Here is a 17,427-nt window from a genome sequence, read left to right as displayed (position 1 = left end):
TTGGGAATCTTGTGGTACTGGGGTTACACGATGAAGGACCCTGAGACCTTGGGAATCTTGTGGTATTGGGGTTACACGATGAAGGACCCGAGACGTTGGGAATCCTGTGGTACTGGGGTTACACGATGAAGGACCCTGAGATGTTGGGAATCTTGTGGTACTGGGGTTACACGATGAAGGACCCGAGACGTTGGGAATCTTGTGGGACTGGGGTTACACGATGAAGGACCCTGAGACCTTGGGAATCTTGTGGGACTGAGGTTACACGATGAAGGACCCGAGACGTTGGGAACCTTGTGGGACTGGGGTTACACGATGAAGGACCCGAGACGTTGGGAATCTTGTGGGACTGGGGTTACACGATGAAGGACCCTGAGACGTTGGGAATCTTGTGGGACTGGGGTTACACGATGAAGGACCCTGAGACGTTGGGAATCTTGTGGCACTGGGGTTACACGATGAAGGACCCGAGACGTTGGGAATCTTGTGGTACTGGGGTTACACGATGAAGGACCCTGAGACCTTGGGAATCTTGTGGTACTGGGGTTACACGATGAAGGACCCGAGACGTTGGGAATCTTGTGGCACTGGGGTTACACGATGAAGGACCCTGAGACCTTGGGAATCTTGTGGTACTGGGGTTACACGATGAAGGACCCGAGACGTTGGGAATCTTGTGGCACTGGGGTTATACGATGAAGGACCCGAGACGTTGGGAATCTTGTGGTACTGGGGTTACACGATGAAGGACCCGAGACGTTGGGAATCTTGTGGTACTGGGGTTACACGATGAAGGACCCGAGACGTTGGGAATCTTGTGGTACTGGGGTTACACGATGAAGGACCCGAGACGTTGGGAATCTTGTGGTACTGGGGTTACACGATGAAGGACCCTGAGACCTTGGGAATCTTGTGGTACTGGGGTTACACGATGAAGGACCCGAGACGTTGGGAATCTTGTGGCACTGGGGTTACATGATGAAGGACCCGAGACGTTGGGAATCTTGTGGTACTGGGGTTACACGATGAAGGACCCGAGACGTTGGGAATCTTGTGGGACTGGGGTTACACGATGAAGGACCCGAGAGGTTGGGAATCTTGTGGGACTGGGGTTACACGATGAAGGACCCTGAGACGTTGGGAATCTTGTGGTACTGGGGTTACACGATGAAGGACCCGAGAGGTTGGGAATCTTGTGGGACTGGGGTTACACGATGAAGGACCCTGAGACGTTGGGAATCTTGTGGTACTGGGGTTACACGATGAAGGACCCGAGACGTTGGGAATCTTGTGGGACTGGGGTTACACGATGAAGGACCCGAGACGTTGGGAATCTTGTGGGACTGGGGTTACACGATGAAGGACTCGAGACGTTGGGAATCTTGTGGTACTGGGGTTACACGATGAAGGACTAGAGACGTTGGGAATCTTGTGGGACTGGGGTTACACGATGAAGGACCCTGAGACGTTGGGAATCTTGTGGGACTGGGGTTACACGATGAAGGACCCTGAGACGTTGGGAATCTTGTGGGACTGGGGTTACACGATGAAGGACCCGAGACGTTGGGAATCTTGTGGGACTGGGGTTACACGATGAAGGACCCGAGACGTTGGGAATCTTGTGGGACTGAGGTTACACGATGAAGGACCCGAGACGTTGGGAATCTTGTGGGACTGGGGTTACACGATGAAGGACCCGAGACGTTGGGAATCTTGTGGGACTGGGGTTACACGATGAAAGACCCTGAGAGGTTGGGAATATTGGAACATATCAACTAATTGTTGGTCCAATGAAAGGTATCATACTCCCTCCTTTGTTATTTTACAACCTAAAACCGGAATCCCTAATTATGATGAATCAGGGGCGCATGGCAACATGTGATGTCACTTTGTCATGGCAACGTGTCGCCATGTGACGGTTCGCCATGACAATGCAATGCTGCAGGAGGTGGCCCAATCCAGAGAGGGTGAGACCCCCCTCAAAACGCACGCATCCATACACACAATTTGGGGTGAGGAGCATATACTTACCTCGTGGTGAGAGGCAGTCCAGTCAGTTCGAGAGCCCTGCGTTCCTGCCTCCAGCTCCCTCTTCCAGTCGGATGGAAGATGGATCCTGGTGCCGACAGGAGGAGGGAGCGCGAGGCCCCCGGAAGGCACAGGGCCCAACGCAACTGTCTTGCTCGCCTTGCCCTATGGCCGGCCCTGATTTGATGTTAGGGGCAGAGTTATGATGTGTGGGAGCCTGTTTAGGATGCAGGATCTCCCAGCAGTGGGAAATGTACCTGATGCCACATGAGACAGCGAGACATGACACACGGCTGCATACAGTACATAGATGGATAGACAGACGTAAAATTGGTGGAAAGGTTCAAACTAAACAGATACTGTGAATATTACATTCTAAGGGCGTGAGCGCGCGCAACCGTGCTCGTGGCATCACGCACGCCTGTAGCTGGAGTGATTTGTGGCCATGGGGTAGACACGACCGGAGGCGTGGCCGTGATGTCACGGAGCTAGTTTGCCCTCACTTGATGAACCGTTCAGTGACCTGGCCGCTGCCCGACAGAAACACATGTATGTGTCTGCTCATGGATCGCGAGCACCGGCGCTTCTCATCACGCACGCGATGGAGCGCTCTACGGTCTGCCCGATAAAGGCGCAGCATTTTGATCAGGCCTTCCCCATGGACACGGCCTACGAGTTATTTGCAGTCGGGAGTTGATGAAATACTCACTTCAGTAAGGCCTCATACAGCTTCTTTCCAAACTTCTCTTTGACCGAGTGAGCAGTGTCCCTAAAAAGCGGATAACAATGAAAGCCACTAGTTTCACATTATTACAAAGTCTCCTTGAATTTTGCAAATTTAGCAAATCTCTCACCAGAGCTGCTTTCTAACGGCTTGTCCTTTTAAGGTCTCCACGTTGAAATTATTTGTCTTTGTTGGCATTATAAAAAACACCACAACTGTCACATCACTTTTGTGAACCTGTGTTTAGGGAATAAAAAGCAACAGCTTGTAAAAGCACAATTGCATCAGAACATATTTATTTGCTGGTAACTGGAATGGAGGCAACACACGATATTGTAATTGTGAACAGGTACAAATACTGATTAACAGGTTAACATACAATGTGTTTTATACATTTAAAATATTTATGTTGCTCTGAATAAGTGAGATTAAACAAATGAAAAAATAAATGACAATATTTGAACTGTATCCCCTTGTCTGTTTTATATTTGTTGGAGTAGCGAGTAGGACTTAGTACCATTACATGTGCAATCACTGGCACAGATAAACCAGTCCAATTCAGGACAATTTGACAACAAAAATATGATAAACATTTAATTCACTTCATTTTTTTTTTAATCTCTAAAAAGTGCCTATTTCTCACTTGACATAATACCTCTACAACTGCTGTCACTCTTCTGAAAAAAATTGGGAGAAAGTTTTTCTCTTTATTAGAAATCAACAAGAATGTTTGGGTCTGTTGAACAATTTCTTCACAAATGTTTTACACAAAAACAAAGCAAATGAATTACAGGGGAGAGAGGGAGAGAGAGGGAGAGGGAGAGAGAGATAATGGAATTTAGTTCATGACGTGGGCAAAAGTGTTTGTGTCAATTTATTTTATTGTTAAACAGATCAAATAAGACTGTCATAAAGATAATACTGGAGCTAAGTATAGAACAAATTAGTATGACAAAGGAAGAGAGATTTTTCTCAGAAGGCAAGTACAGTACTGCTCAAAGCTCAATGCTGCTGCCTATTTCTTAGTTTGGATTCAATCACTTCCATACAGGGCATGTTCTGCCACAAAGCAATATTTTGGATCATCATGCCAAACAGTATACATAGCAATGATATAGAACCCTAAAGGCACGTTCAGCTAAACGTGCAATCCCAGGAAAAGGATTTCTTCAGGTACCAGGGTGAGTAATTGGACACCTTGCAGGCAGAGGTCTAATCAAAGCTTCCAGGATGGACAACTCTGAAATCTACAGCATAATAAGCACATTTTCATAGGTATTTTTTTATTGCAAATAAAGACTACTCTTTCTGAAGCTTATTTGTATCTAAAATGGATAAACTCTTCTGTTACTCAGAAACTCACTGTTATTAATATGGGAACTTTAATAAGTGGCTGCTGGATGTTACCAGAGGTGCAGATATTTGCTTGTATGCATGTATATCTTTATTTATATAGCGCCATTAATGTACATAGCGCGTCACAGCAGTAATATATGTGATAATCATAAAAATAACAAGTAATACAAATAACACATAATGGGAAGAAGCGCTTTCAGACATAAAAGTGACATTTAGGAAAAGGAGTCCCTGCTCCGAAGAGCTTACAATCTAATTGGTAGGTAGGAAGAACGTACAGAGACAGTAAGAGGGTGTTCTGGCAAGCGCATCTGCAAGGGACCAAGGTTTATGTATGTGGTGTATAGTATCAGCCACGGTGCTACTCATATGCTTTGTTAAGGAGGTGTGTCTTACAGGTGGATAGAGAGGGTGCTACTCGGAGATTGCCTCACAATTCTATTTGTAATTTTGGTCACCACAGATTATAACAAATACAGAGGTATATGTGAGTTAATCAGCATTGTGTGCAAACAATTATGACTTTTCCCCGCACAAAATTGCGATTTAGTGACGTATTGCCATGTGAATAATGGATTTTGACTCTGATAATTGACCACATTGTTTGCGGAATCAGTTGATTTTCTGCAATTGCTTGTGAATTTTACAGTGCTCTGATGATATCGAATTTTTTGGGGAAAATGAAGGTTAGCGCTGGAGTTACGATTGCAGTTACAGTTAGCAAACTCGAATTCATTCCTAGAAGCGACTTGGTAACAAGGTCATTTGTGGCTGAATTCTGCTGAGATTGGGAAATTAATTCCTGACTGTGAAATATGATTTAGTTGAAAGTTCCAGTAAGCAGAATTCCTCCTGGACTCCAGGACCAGGAGAATTGTATATTGTCGCTTGTGATACTTTTTAACAGAGAAACATTACACTGATTTAAAGTTTACATGGCTTTTGTAACTACTTTGTAATACTTGAAGAAGAAACAAAATCAGGTTTCGAAATGTCTGTAATAACATGATATTTATAACATCGATAAAGAACTGTTGCATTGTTCCCCTAAAAGGTATGAAAACCTACCATAAACTCGCATTGTGAAACATGAAACTTCTCCGACACACGTTCTCATTCAAGTTATTTGCTAACAAAATCAATCACGTTCCGTTTTTATACTAATAGATGATTTCCTAATTCCTTTTTTTAGATTTTTTGTTTTTTTGTTTTACAAAATAGTATTTTATGTTTGGTTAGCATCAGGGCTCGAGTTATTTCATTTTTGTCCATTTTTAGAGATTAAAAAAAGCGATGAAAAAATATACAGTATTTAGTCTGGCTCAGGGACGGCCAACTCCAGTCCTCAAGGGCCACGAACAGGTCAGGTTTTATGAATATCCCAGCTTCAGCACAGGTGGCTGAATCAGTGGCTCAGACTTCGACTGCACCATCTGTGCTGAAGCAGGGATATCCTAGAAACTGGACCTGTTGGTGGCCCTTGAGGACTGGAGTTGGCCGCCCCTGCTCCAGCTGATGTGCCCACGAAGTCTGATCTGAACTTGCTTGCAAAGCACATCTCTTATTTTAGCCTCTTCGGTCTTGGTGTTGGGCCGCTCATTGCACACAGCAGTGAGTGGGGGTAACGTGTTACCCTAGCTTTGGTACCCTAATATTCTAACACAGCAGTGCTCAAAACTGGGGAGCATGCTCCCCAGGGGGGGTGGGAGATTTGTCTGGGGGGGGGCGCGGGCCATTGCAGAGGCCCCGCGCTCTTCCCCCAGGCATTTAAATCAATGCCAGGGGATCGCCCGAGGCCCCTGCAACAGGAAACTTACCTGGAATCAGACGCGTCTCCATGGCAACGCGGCATCAAATGATGCAGCGGCGTCATGTGACGTCACCGATGTCAAATGACGCCGCGGGTCACGTGAAGTCATGCGACCCCGGCGCGTCATTTGACGCATCTAGAAGGTGGGAGAGGGGGCACAAGACCGGGGGTGGCCTGGCAGGGGGGGAGGGGGGGGGGGGCGCAGCTTAAAAAGTTTGCGCTCCCCTGTTCTAACACGACTTTAAATGAAGAATAATGTGCACAGAGGGAAATATATATGTCATTGTTTCCGAAGTCTAACATAGTTACAGTATTATAATAGTAAATGGTTGTTTATTGGTTTATGTAGAATTTTTAGAGTAACCATATATAATATTAAATATATAGCTAGGAAGCATGTTACATTCGTGCTTAGCAGATGTATAGTCCTGTAACGGTTATTCTTCTCTCTTTCTCCTTTTATACAGTATGTCCGGCTGCTGTGCAAACTACATTATTGTTGCTCGTAAGACAATGTTTTATCTTGATTAATCTTTCAATACAAAGTTGGGCATTGATGCACCCACAGTATATATGAGGTTTGCTCTGACAGTGCAGTACGATAAGCAATTTAGGGCCGGCCATAGGCTTTGCGGGGGCCCAAGTCAGCACGCTAGCAGCGGGGGCCCTCTTGTAAAAAAAAAAGGGGGGAGGACTTAGGCCTCATTCAGGGTGCAGGCTTCGGAGGGAGGGCGTGCTGCCGTGCGAGCTGCCGTGGGACACAAAGTATTCACATTGAATACTGGTTGTCAGGGTAGCAGCTGCCCTGTCTCCGAAGCCCGGAGTTGACGCTGGCTACAGTTTCACTAAACAAAAAATTCGTTTTTTTGAAGCTGCAGCAGCGTCACTGGGACCTCGGCAGCCAATGGAATCATTCTTGAGAATGATTTCAAGACTGCAGCCTCGATCCCTAACCTCAGGTCTGTAGCCCCGCCTCCTCAACTCCTGAAAACGTCTGCTGGGGATGAACACACATCGCCCAGCAGACTGCCGCCCGCCCTCCCGAACGCGCTCCCTCCAACTCCTGCCTCTGGCACCCAGAACGAGGCCTTAACTAGACAGCAGCCCTCATCTGGCAGCGTCGCAGCATCATGTGACTGCAACACGACGCTGCAGGACGTGGCGTGCTGCGGAGAAGGCAAGAGGGAACACACACACAAAACCACCCCACACCGCCACCTGTCTGCCCCCTGACCCCCCGTGCTTCTTCCTCTCCCTCATGTTGGCACTGGGATCCAACTTCCTAACCGGAGAGAGGGGGAGGGGACGGGACCCGCACACAGACAGGAGGGAGAGCAGGAAGTGCGGGGCCCAAGGCAGCCGCCGTCCAAGGTGACGCTGAGCGGGCGCTCCCTGCCTGACCGCAGCCTTAGGCCGGCCCTCCCATGCCAATTAGCTTAATGTTTAATGCAGAGCCAGGTCCATTAAGGGACTTAATGTGATGTTAACCTCAGTTAATGTCATGTTAAGCTTCACCACCAGGGGGGAAGTGCCCGGACAATTGTCCCGGGCCTGGCGGATGTAGGGGGCATAGCCAGTGCTGGAAGTTTGGACCAAGATGACCCCAGCTCCTGCTGAGGTGGGCCACCCCCGTCCTCCCCCGCGCCAGGCTGTAATAGAAATTGGGCCAGAAGTCGGGCTCAAATTCCACATAAGCGCAAAGGACCAGTAGTCGCAAGGTAAGTGTTTGTGTGAATATGTATGTTGTGTGAGTATTGTGGTGTTGGTGGTGAGTATTGTGGTGTTGTGGGGATTGTGTGGGAGGGTATCGTGTTGGTATTGTGGTGTTGGGGGTATTGTGTTAGTATTGTGTGTAGAGTATAATTGTGTGTGGGTCATGGAACTGTGTGTGTGTGTGTGCGCGTGTGTGCGTATGTGTGGTCAGTGAGGTGGGGGCAGTGAGAGACAGAAGGGAGGGACGGAGTGAGAGGGAGAAGGGAGGGACAATAACTGATATTCTGCATTATAAGAAAGTAAGGTAAAGCTGGCTATATTCGCATGTCATATCTAAAAGTGGCGTTACTCCTGTCCACACCCTATCCTGTCCATACCTGGAAAACATCCACATTTTAATATACATTTCATATTCAAATGAGTATATTTCTCAGATATCGGACGTTATGAGCCCTGTATTAACACTACTCTTATTTTCATCATTGGGATATCAAACGATTTTGTAAAAGGCGCATTGAGGAATATTTTCTTACCCTGAGCAAGAAGTTTAATCTGGATAAGGCCTCTAAGAATATATCTGCTCCTTTGTTGGAGTATTCATATCTTCCAGCGATGAAAAAAAACAACGTCTTTTCCAGACTGAAGTCGAGGTGGCTGAATGGGGAATTAGAGCATAATAAAACCCCAACATTATAATATTACATGCTTAAATATTGGTAAGGAGTTTTTAAAATTATGCTCTAACATTGCACACGTAAAATAAAATGCTGCTTCAGCACAGAAATCTAGTAGAGATATTGAGAGAACGGATGGATGACGGACAAGTGTGGTCACCCGTCCCAGAATGACCACTGGCCAATAAAGCCAGAAATTGTTATTCTTACAGTAAGAAATATTTACTTAGTGTGTAAAAAAAACCCCCAAGAAACAGCGATCCTCCTGGGAGAAGATGAAACCCCAACAGAACTGGCTGCACACTATATCAGCCCCTGCCACAGGCTGAGAGACGCCCACTAACCCCCACACCCCTGTGTGAAACTGTTACCCATGTACTGTGTAACCATTATACCCTACCCCATATAATTCATGTACTGTGTAACCATTATACCCTACCCCCTGTTATTCGTGTACTGTGTAACCATTATACCCTACCCCCTGTTATTCATGTACTGTGTAACCATTATACCCTACCCCCTGTTATTCATGTACTGTGTAACCATTATACCCTTCACCCTGTTATTCATGTACTGTGTAATCATTATACCCTACCCCCTGTTATTCATGTACTGTGTAATCATTATACCTACCCCCTGTTATTCATGTACTGTGTAACCATAATACCCTACCCCCTGTTATTCATGTACTGTGTAACCATAATACCCTACCCCCTGTTATTCATGTACTGTGTAACCATTATACCCTACCCCCTGTTATTCATGTACTGTGTAACCATTATACCCTTCACCCTGTTATTCATGTACTGTGTAATCATTATACCCTACCCCCTGTTATTCATGTACTATGTAATCATTATACCCTACCCCCTGTTATTCATGTACTGTGTAATCATTATACCCTACCCCTGTTATTCATGTACCGTGTAATCATTATACCTACCCCCTGTTATACATGTACTGTGTAATCATTATACCCTATCCCCTGTTATACATGTACTGTGTAACCATTATACCCTACCCCCTGTTATTCATGTACTGTGTAATCATTATACCCTACCCCCTGTTATACATGTACTGTACTGTGTAATCATTATACCCTACCCCCTGTTATTCATGTACCGTGTAATCATTATACCCTACCCACTGTTATTCATGTACTGTGTAACCATTATACCCTACCCCCTGTTATTCATGTACTGTGTAACCATTATACCCTACCCCCTGTTATTCATGTACTGTGTAACCATTATACCCTACCCCCTGTTATTCATGTACTGTGTAACCATTATACCCTTCACCCTGTTATTCATGTACTGTGTAATCATTATACCCTACCCCCTGTTATTCATGTACTGTGTAATCATTATACCCTACCCCCTGTTATTCATGTACTGTACTGTGTAATCATTATACCCTACCCCCTGTTATTCATGTACTGTGTAATCATTATACCCTACCCCCGTTATTCATGTACTGTGTAATCATTATACCCTACCCCTGTTATTCATGTACCGTGTAATCATTATACCTACCCCCTGTTATATATGTACTGTGTAATCATTATACCCTACCCCCTGTTATGCATGTACTGTGTAACCATTATACCCTACCCCCTGTTATTCATGTACTGTGTAATCATTATACCCTACCCCCTGTTATACATGTAATGTGTAATCATTAAACCCTACCCCCTGTTATTCATGTACCGTGTAATCATTATACCCTACCCACTGTTATTCATGTACTGTGTAACCATTATACCCTACCCACTGTTATTCATGTACTGTGTAACCATTATACCCTACCCCCTATAATTCATGTACTGTGTAACCATTATACCGTACCCACTGTTATTCATGTACTGTGTAATCATTATACCCTACCCCCTGTTATTCATGTACTGTGTAACCATTATACCCTACCCACTGTTATTCATGTACTGTGTAACCATTATACCCTACCCCTGTTATTCATGTACTGTGTAACCATTATACCCTACCCCCTGTTATTCATGTACTGTGTAACCATTATACCCTACCCACTGTTATTCATGTACTGTGTAACCATTATACCCTACCCACTGTTATTCATGTACTGTGTAACCATTATACCCTACCCCTGTTATTCATGTACTGTGTAACCATTATACCTACCCCCTGTTATTCATGTACTGTGTAATCATTATACCTACCCCCTGTTATTCATGTACTGTGTAACCATTATACCCTACCCCCTATAATTCATGTACTGTGTAACCATTATACCGTACCCACTGTTATTCATGTACTGTGTAACCATTATACCCTACCCACTGTTATTCATGTACTGTGTAACCATTATACCCTACCCCTGTTATTCATGTACTGTGTAACCATTATACCCTACCCCCTGTTATTCATGTACTGTGTAATTATTATAGCCTACCCCCTGTTATTCATGTACTGTGTAATCATTATACCCTACCCCCTATAATTCATGCACTGTGTAACCATTATACCCGTCACCCTGTTATTCATGTACCGTGTAACCATTATACCCTACCCCATTATTCATGTACTGTGTAACCATTATACCCTACCCCCTGTTATTCATGTACCGTGTAATCATTATACCCTACCCCCTATAATTCATGTACTGTGTAACCATTATATCCTTCACCCTGTTATTCATGTACTGTGTAACCATTATACCGTACCGCCTGTTATTCATGTACTGTGTAACCATTATACCCTACCCCCTATTATTCATGTACTGTGTAACCATTATACCCTACCCCGTTATTCATGTACTGTGTAACCATTATACCCTATCCCTGTTATTCATGTACTGTGTAACCATTATACCCTACCCCCTGTTATTCATGTACTGTGTAGCCATTATACCCTACCCCCTGTTATTCATGTACCGTGTAACCATTATACCCTACACCCTGTTATTCATGTACTGTGTAATTATTGTACCCCACCCCCTATTATTCACGCTTTGGTAATACTGAAATGTTCTTTCGTCATGCTTATTTGATTTGATTTGTGTACCCACTATTGTAAAAACCCCAAAACAAAATTAACAACATCAGTATTGAACAATAAAGAAAGAAATACCCATAGAAATGGCCTCGGATAAATTCCTGGATTCTAGATTTATACATGACATGCAAATTCTGGAACTCGTGCATAGCTGAGAATTTCTTAATATTTAAGCCATTTGGAGTAATTACATCTAAAAAAAAGAAAAGAAAAAGGATGTAAATAAAGTTCTTAAAGCAAACAGAAATTATCTCTTTATCTATAAAAATCTAAAATATTTAGAATTACAGGTACATTTTTTGTAAACATTTTTCAACAATCGTCATTAACCATTATCATCCGCAATCAGCACGGTAGTCTTATGGATTAGAATGACATTGTTGATTGATGATGGTTTATACGCACTTCTAAGGATGTATAGGATTATATAAGTAAACATACAAAAACCTTCCAGTATGTGCCATTTTACTGTTACTTGTACAGTATGTATCATGCAATGTTTGTGACAGAGGTTTAACTTCCATGCACTGTACCTTTCAACTAACAGTTCTGGCCCACAGTATGGTAATGATCCAGCCCTGGTTTTGTATTTGAGTTTGCTGCAAAGTCAGTATTACTGATACCCAAAAGATCAAAACAGCGTCTGTGAGCAGGGTTACTGGCTCTGCTCATCTCCAGGCGATGCTGATAAACTGTGTAATAGGGCAGGTATGAGCTTACAGGGGTCCCATGTTAAAAAGTACATGAAGTAAAAGGTGACAGTGTGCTCATTTGCATGTCACTACCCAGAATCCCTAGCTGCAGTGGAAGCATTGTATACCAGAACATAATGGGGATCGGCAGGGCTGCAGACCTGTCTGAGACGTGTGAATGTGCTCGCAAGTTATATTTATTTGCTGGTCTGTTAGCAACTTTGTTATAATAAAAAAAGATCTCAAGAATGCCCCGCAGCGTTATCGCCCCGCAGCGTTATCGCCCCGCATCGTTATCACCCCGCATCGTTATCGCCCCGCATCGTCATCGCCCCGCAGCGTCATCGCCCCGCAGCGTTATCACCCCGCAGCGTTATCGCCCCGCATCGTTATCGCCCCGCATCGTTATCGCCCCACATTGTTATCGCCCCGCAGCGTTATCGCCCCGCAGCGTTATCGCCCCGCATCGTCATCGCCCCGCATCGTCATCGCCCGCAGCGTCATCGCCCCGCAGCGTTATCGCCCCGCAGCGTTATCGCCCTGCTATACTGCTGTTAGTGGACAACTATGTTCCCATCAAACAAATGGGAAAGGGGATAAGCGCTGCGCACCAAATAAAGTAATAAGATGACACCGTTACCGGAGCTCCGTCCATGAACGAAAGGCTGCATCCAATCCACGGCATACAAAGAGAGGTGGAGGACAGGGCACACGGATTTGAAAATAGAAAATATTTATTTAAGCTAACACGACGTTTCGACCACAATGATCATTCTCATTTGCAAAACAATGGCTTCATTTTTTTGCACTTGATAAAGACCATTGTGGTCGAAACGTTGTGTTAGCTTAAATAAATATTTTCTATTTTCAAATCCGTGTGCCCTGCCCTCCACCTCTCTTTGTTTCCCATCAAACAAATGATATCATTGTGCTAGACTGAACATGGTTCAAGTTTGACATAAAAATCTTGTTTTTATGTCATTTTTGAAAAATGGGCTTAGTTACAGTTAAATGTTTGTCTGTGTGCGTCCTACAGACAACATGTTACATAAACAACAAGCTGCATATCAATACACTTTTGAAAAATAAATCATTTGGTTTAGTTTCTTCTACATGAAACGGCCTCACCTGCTTTTCTCTTGAGCATATGCTCTGCTTCAATGCCAGTGATCTGGGACACGGTGGTGAACACATGCGCGCAGTGCACAGACGCGCGCTCCATGCAATAGCGATGGTAAATTTGCCTCTCTCCGGCTTCTCTGTCTATCTCAAACTGGGAAATAGAAAAACAACAGGTTGTATGTGCAGTGTGTGGGCAAAAATATTCAACTCAAACGTAGCTGTGAACATGTTTCTATCAAAAGTCAATATATTCATTCAATACCATCAAAGCGTAAAAAATTGAAATTGACTTATTGTATTCGTTTTATATTCCCCTTGTAATAAAACAAGGATTTAGAATCTGTTTAAAATGTCCAATGGATAATAAAAGTATTGAAAGCTCTATTTATTTATTTATACGATGTTTTACCAGGAAGTAATACATTGAGAGTTACCTCTCGTTTTCAAGTATGTCCTGGGTCCCATATCATTATTTATATATATACATATATATATACACACATATATATATATCCATGTAGAGGTATCAGTACCGTGTTAGCCGAACTTCAATAATCAAAAAATAAATAGATGATACCGTTCTGTGGCTAACGAAATGCTTTTATTTGTGCGAGCTTTCGAGATACACTGATCTCATCGCCGGAAGAAGAGATCAGTGTATCTCGAAAGCTCGCACAAATAAAAGCATTTCGTTAGCCACAGAACGGTATCATCTATTTATTTTTTTATTATATATATATATATATATAAGACATGCAAATGAACATACAGTAATATTTACAGTTGCTATATATATATATATATATATATATATATATAGTCAGATAAGGCAGTTGGCACTCCAATAGGTGCTGGTAAGCCACAGGTGCACGTCCCATATAGAGAATGTAGTTATACGTTACCGTTCCAAGGATAGGTAAACAAGAGACAGCACTCAATGTTGAAAATCAAAGTGAGTTAGTGAAAGCAAAAATACATCCAGAAACCCAACGTTTCGGTCCTACAGAATGGGACCTTCCTCAGGGGGATACCCCTGAGGAAGGTCCCATTCTGTAGGACCGAAACGTTGGGTTTCTGGATGTATTTTTGCTTTCACTAACTCACTTTGATTTTCAACATTGAGTGCTGTCTCTTGTTTACCTATCCTTGGAACGGTAACGTATAACTATATATATATATATATATATACAGAACGGTATCGAGTATTTTTATATATATATATATATATATATATATATATATATATATATATATATATAAAATCAGGTGCCATAACACTTTATGTATGATATTCTAGTAAAATAGTTACAAATTATTCGATTACATTCCCATTGTGTCCCAGCCAGGGATGAGGACCTTTGAGCCTGTTATTTGCTTTGCTAAGAGAACGTTTTCTGACCGCAAATAGTACTCTGGGTCTTATCGTTTCTTAATCATGACAGAGCAGCCATAGAAAAACACCTCATTTGAACCTTTCTATTTCCTACCACGCTTGTTTATAAAATAAAATGCTAGAGAAAATATGTCTAATGTTAAAATGATCCCGTTCCTATTGTTCTTGTTGAACCTAACTTGGGAGTTTGCAATATGTATTATATGTACTTTTAGCCTTTTCTTAGCATATGAACCTTTATTATAAAACAGTCCACCGTTATCACAATCTTTAAAGGATCAACAAAACCTATCCAGATAAATACATAAATAGTACATTTGCACAATAAATCTAACCGATAGATAAAGAGAAACTACCCCTGAAAAATATAATGCTACAGTATAATATGCTATATTATATTATTAGTGCTAATAATAGCAATTTTACTTCCGTTCTGAAGATATTACCCGCCAGTCACATTCAAGATAAAGGTCCCGTGAATAGTCTTGGAACTTAAAATATAGGGGATTGAGCAGCATTGAGGGAGTTGTATCAGAGACCTAAAAAAGGTGACTTTTCAGTGTCACATGCCTAGCAAACAAATGCAGTATTTTCTTATTTGGTTAGGATGCAATATACATCATTTAAATACCATTATGAGGCTAAAGACTTTGGGGACTATTTACTAGAACAGGGGTGGCCAACGCCAGTCTTCAAGGGACACCAACAGGCCAGGTACAATATTAGGGATAGCTCTGCTTCAGCACTGGTGGAAGACTGCACCAACTGTGCTGAAGCAAGGATATCCTGAAAACCTGACCTGCTGATGACCTTTGAGGAGTGGAGTTGGCCGCCCCTGTATTAGAGTCTACTTACTGACTGCAAGACCAGCAAAAAAAAATGGCACCAGCTTTTTTCAGAAAAAACTCCAGTTTCATTGTGGGATTTATTTGCTTTTCTTTCATACAGTAGATACTGTGCTGTTTAATGCACTGGTCCCCCCCCCCCCCCCCACACACAGTTTTGCAGCAGGGAGACCAGTAAAGAGAACCTTTTATGTATGTATATGGGATCAAGCTGCGCTAAACCTTCAGTCCTAAAAGTATCAACATCTGGTCTCCCTAGAGATTTTGTTTTTCTAATTTCGGGAAAAAAAAGTTACAAAATCACGAATAGGGTGTAATTTTTTGTGTGTGCAAGTTTGCGAACTTTTGACAATATGTGGCAGTTCTTTTTGCGAGTTTGCAAACCTTTGCTGATTTTCACATTTTTGAGTATCCAAATAATAAAAGAAACACTGATTCAAAGTTATTCTTTTTTTTATTTTTTTTTGCATTTCACTTTAACCAGCGACTACACATTTTTGTGAAAAATGTCCCCATATCTAATCTTCTCTGCCCATGTTGCAATACTCTCTCTTCCTCCATTAAACCGTTTTAAGGTCAAAAGTAATCGTATTCTTTGACATATGAATAGGTTAACAATAGAAATGCAGATAAATGTTCCTTATGGATTTGGGAAGCAAGAATAATCATGCTACATACAAACTAACTTGGTTAAAATTAGGTAATTTCGTGCTGAAGAAGGATTTAGGAGAGTTTGTAGACAGAAGGCTTAGCAATAGTGCTCAATATCAGGCAGTAGCTGCAGAGGCTAATAGGATATTATCATGCATAAAACGGGGTATGGATGGAAGGGAAGACAGCATCATTTTGCCACAGTTTAAATTCTTTGTAAGACCATGCCTTGAATACAGTTTTGACAGCACAGCTCCATAAAAACGTTATAAAACTGGAAAACTGGAAAACGTGCGAAAAAGAGGCACCAAATCACTGTAAAAGACCAGCAAGCGGTGTGCTTTAAATTAAAGAATTATTTTTTTGCTGTTGTATGAATTAATATGATATGTATCTTTGATAACAACAAGGAACATATGTTTCAAAAATGTTTAATAATGGCTATGGGTGTCTGGGCACAAACATATTTTGTTCTGAAATGCAAACACAATTACATTCCCCTCTGCTTTATGTCACAGTGTACGCTGAACTTCCTACGCACCTTGATGACCAATACAAGCTGACTGGATGAGTTTGCACGCCTCCCACTAGCAGGGAAACTTGACATTTAAAGGGTAGTAATACAATAAATGATGGCAGGACGCTGTTCCAATGTTTTGTGGATATTTTCTGTGTTGAAGCATTTTCTGACAAATGTTAACTTTTACAAGGAGATCAGCTGTCCTAATGAGGTCTTCTTTGGCTTCTGAAAGGTCATCCAAGCCCAAAGGTCGCAGAAGAAGCACGTGGTCTGATTTACACTCATTGAGTGATGTAGAAGATATGCAGCCCTCAGGAGACTATTCTAGCTGCTGTCTATTAGGCTACTAAGGTCAAACAAGTGATTTGCCTAATATGGACCCAACAAGTTAGTTGTTGTGCTGTACTATCCAATGTTTAACCTTTAAAGGCAGGCAATCTACAAAGGGCATGTCTCAGTGTTGCTTCCTTTCAGATGTGAAGAGTACTCTTTTGGTGAATTTGTAAAACAATGCGTTGTATATAAGCTGCCCAATGTATGCCTTAAACAACCTCAAAAACTATGCAAAAACTCTGCTGTGTTTGCTCACAAAGTATAGTTTTACTGTCTTTCCCAATTAATCTTGTCTCATGTAGTATTCTACAGTATTTGTACTTCTTCCCTGGAAATCTCATTATTATTGTATTTCATTTTGTAATACAGCTGGCTTGAGCCCTAAGCAAAATCACAAAAATAATGGTGATCCTATATCTGGAGATATTCCCTATGAGACACCTGTGTGCCTTTCTACTTTTGCTATTCACTGCATACAGTATATGTATTATGACACCTACTTATACATTGAGTCATTAAATCTGATGTCTTTCTGCT

At 42.4% G+C, this 17,427-nt stretch overlaps 1 protein-coding gene across 1 annotated transcript in view; it reads right to left on the bottom strand.

Moving 5' to 3' along the window:
- The window catches only part of GYS2 (glycogen synthase 2), a 56,506-nt gene that overhangs the window by 27,339 nt on the left and 11,740 nt on the right, over positions 1-17,427 (bottom strand). The window contains exons 5-9 of the mRNA XM_075602932.1: positions 13,155-13,299; positions 11,410-11,527; positions 8,165-8,285; positions 2,883-2,989; positions 2,738-2,797 (exon numbers count right to left, since the gene is read on the bottom strand). Coding sequence (XP_075459047.1) covers positions 2,738-2,797; positions 2,883-2,989; positions 8,165-8,285; positions 11,410-11,527; positions 13,155-13,299 — 551 coding nt within the window. The remainder of the gene's footprint in view (positions 1-2,737; positions 2,798-2,882; positions 2,990-8,164; positions 8,286-11,409; positions 11,528-13,154; positions 13,300-17,427) is intronic.

This window comes from Ascaphus truei, chromosome 5, assembly GCF_040206685.1.
Source record: "Ascaphus truei isolate aAscTru1 chromosome 5, aAscTru1.hap1, whole genome shotgun sequence".
NCBI classification, from domain to species: Eukaryota; Metazoa; Chordata; class Amphibia; order Anura; family Ascaphidae; genus Ascaphus; species Ascaphus truei.
Note: the sequence above shows the minus strand (reverse complement) of the source record. Positions and strands in the feature narration are given on the sequence as shown.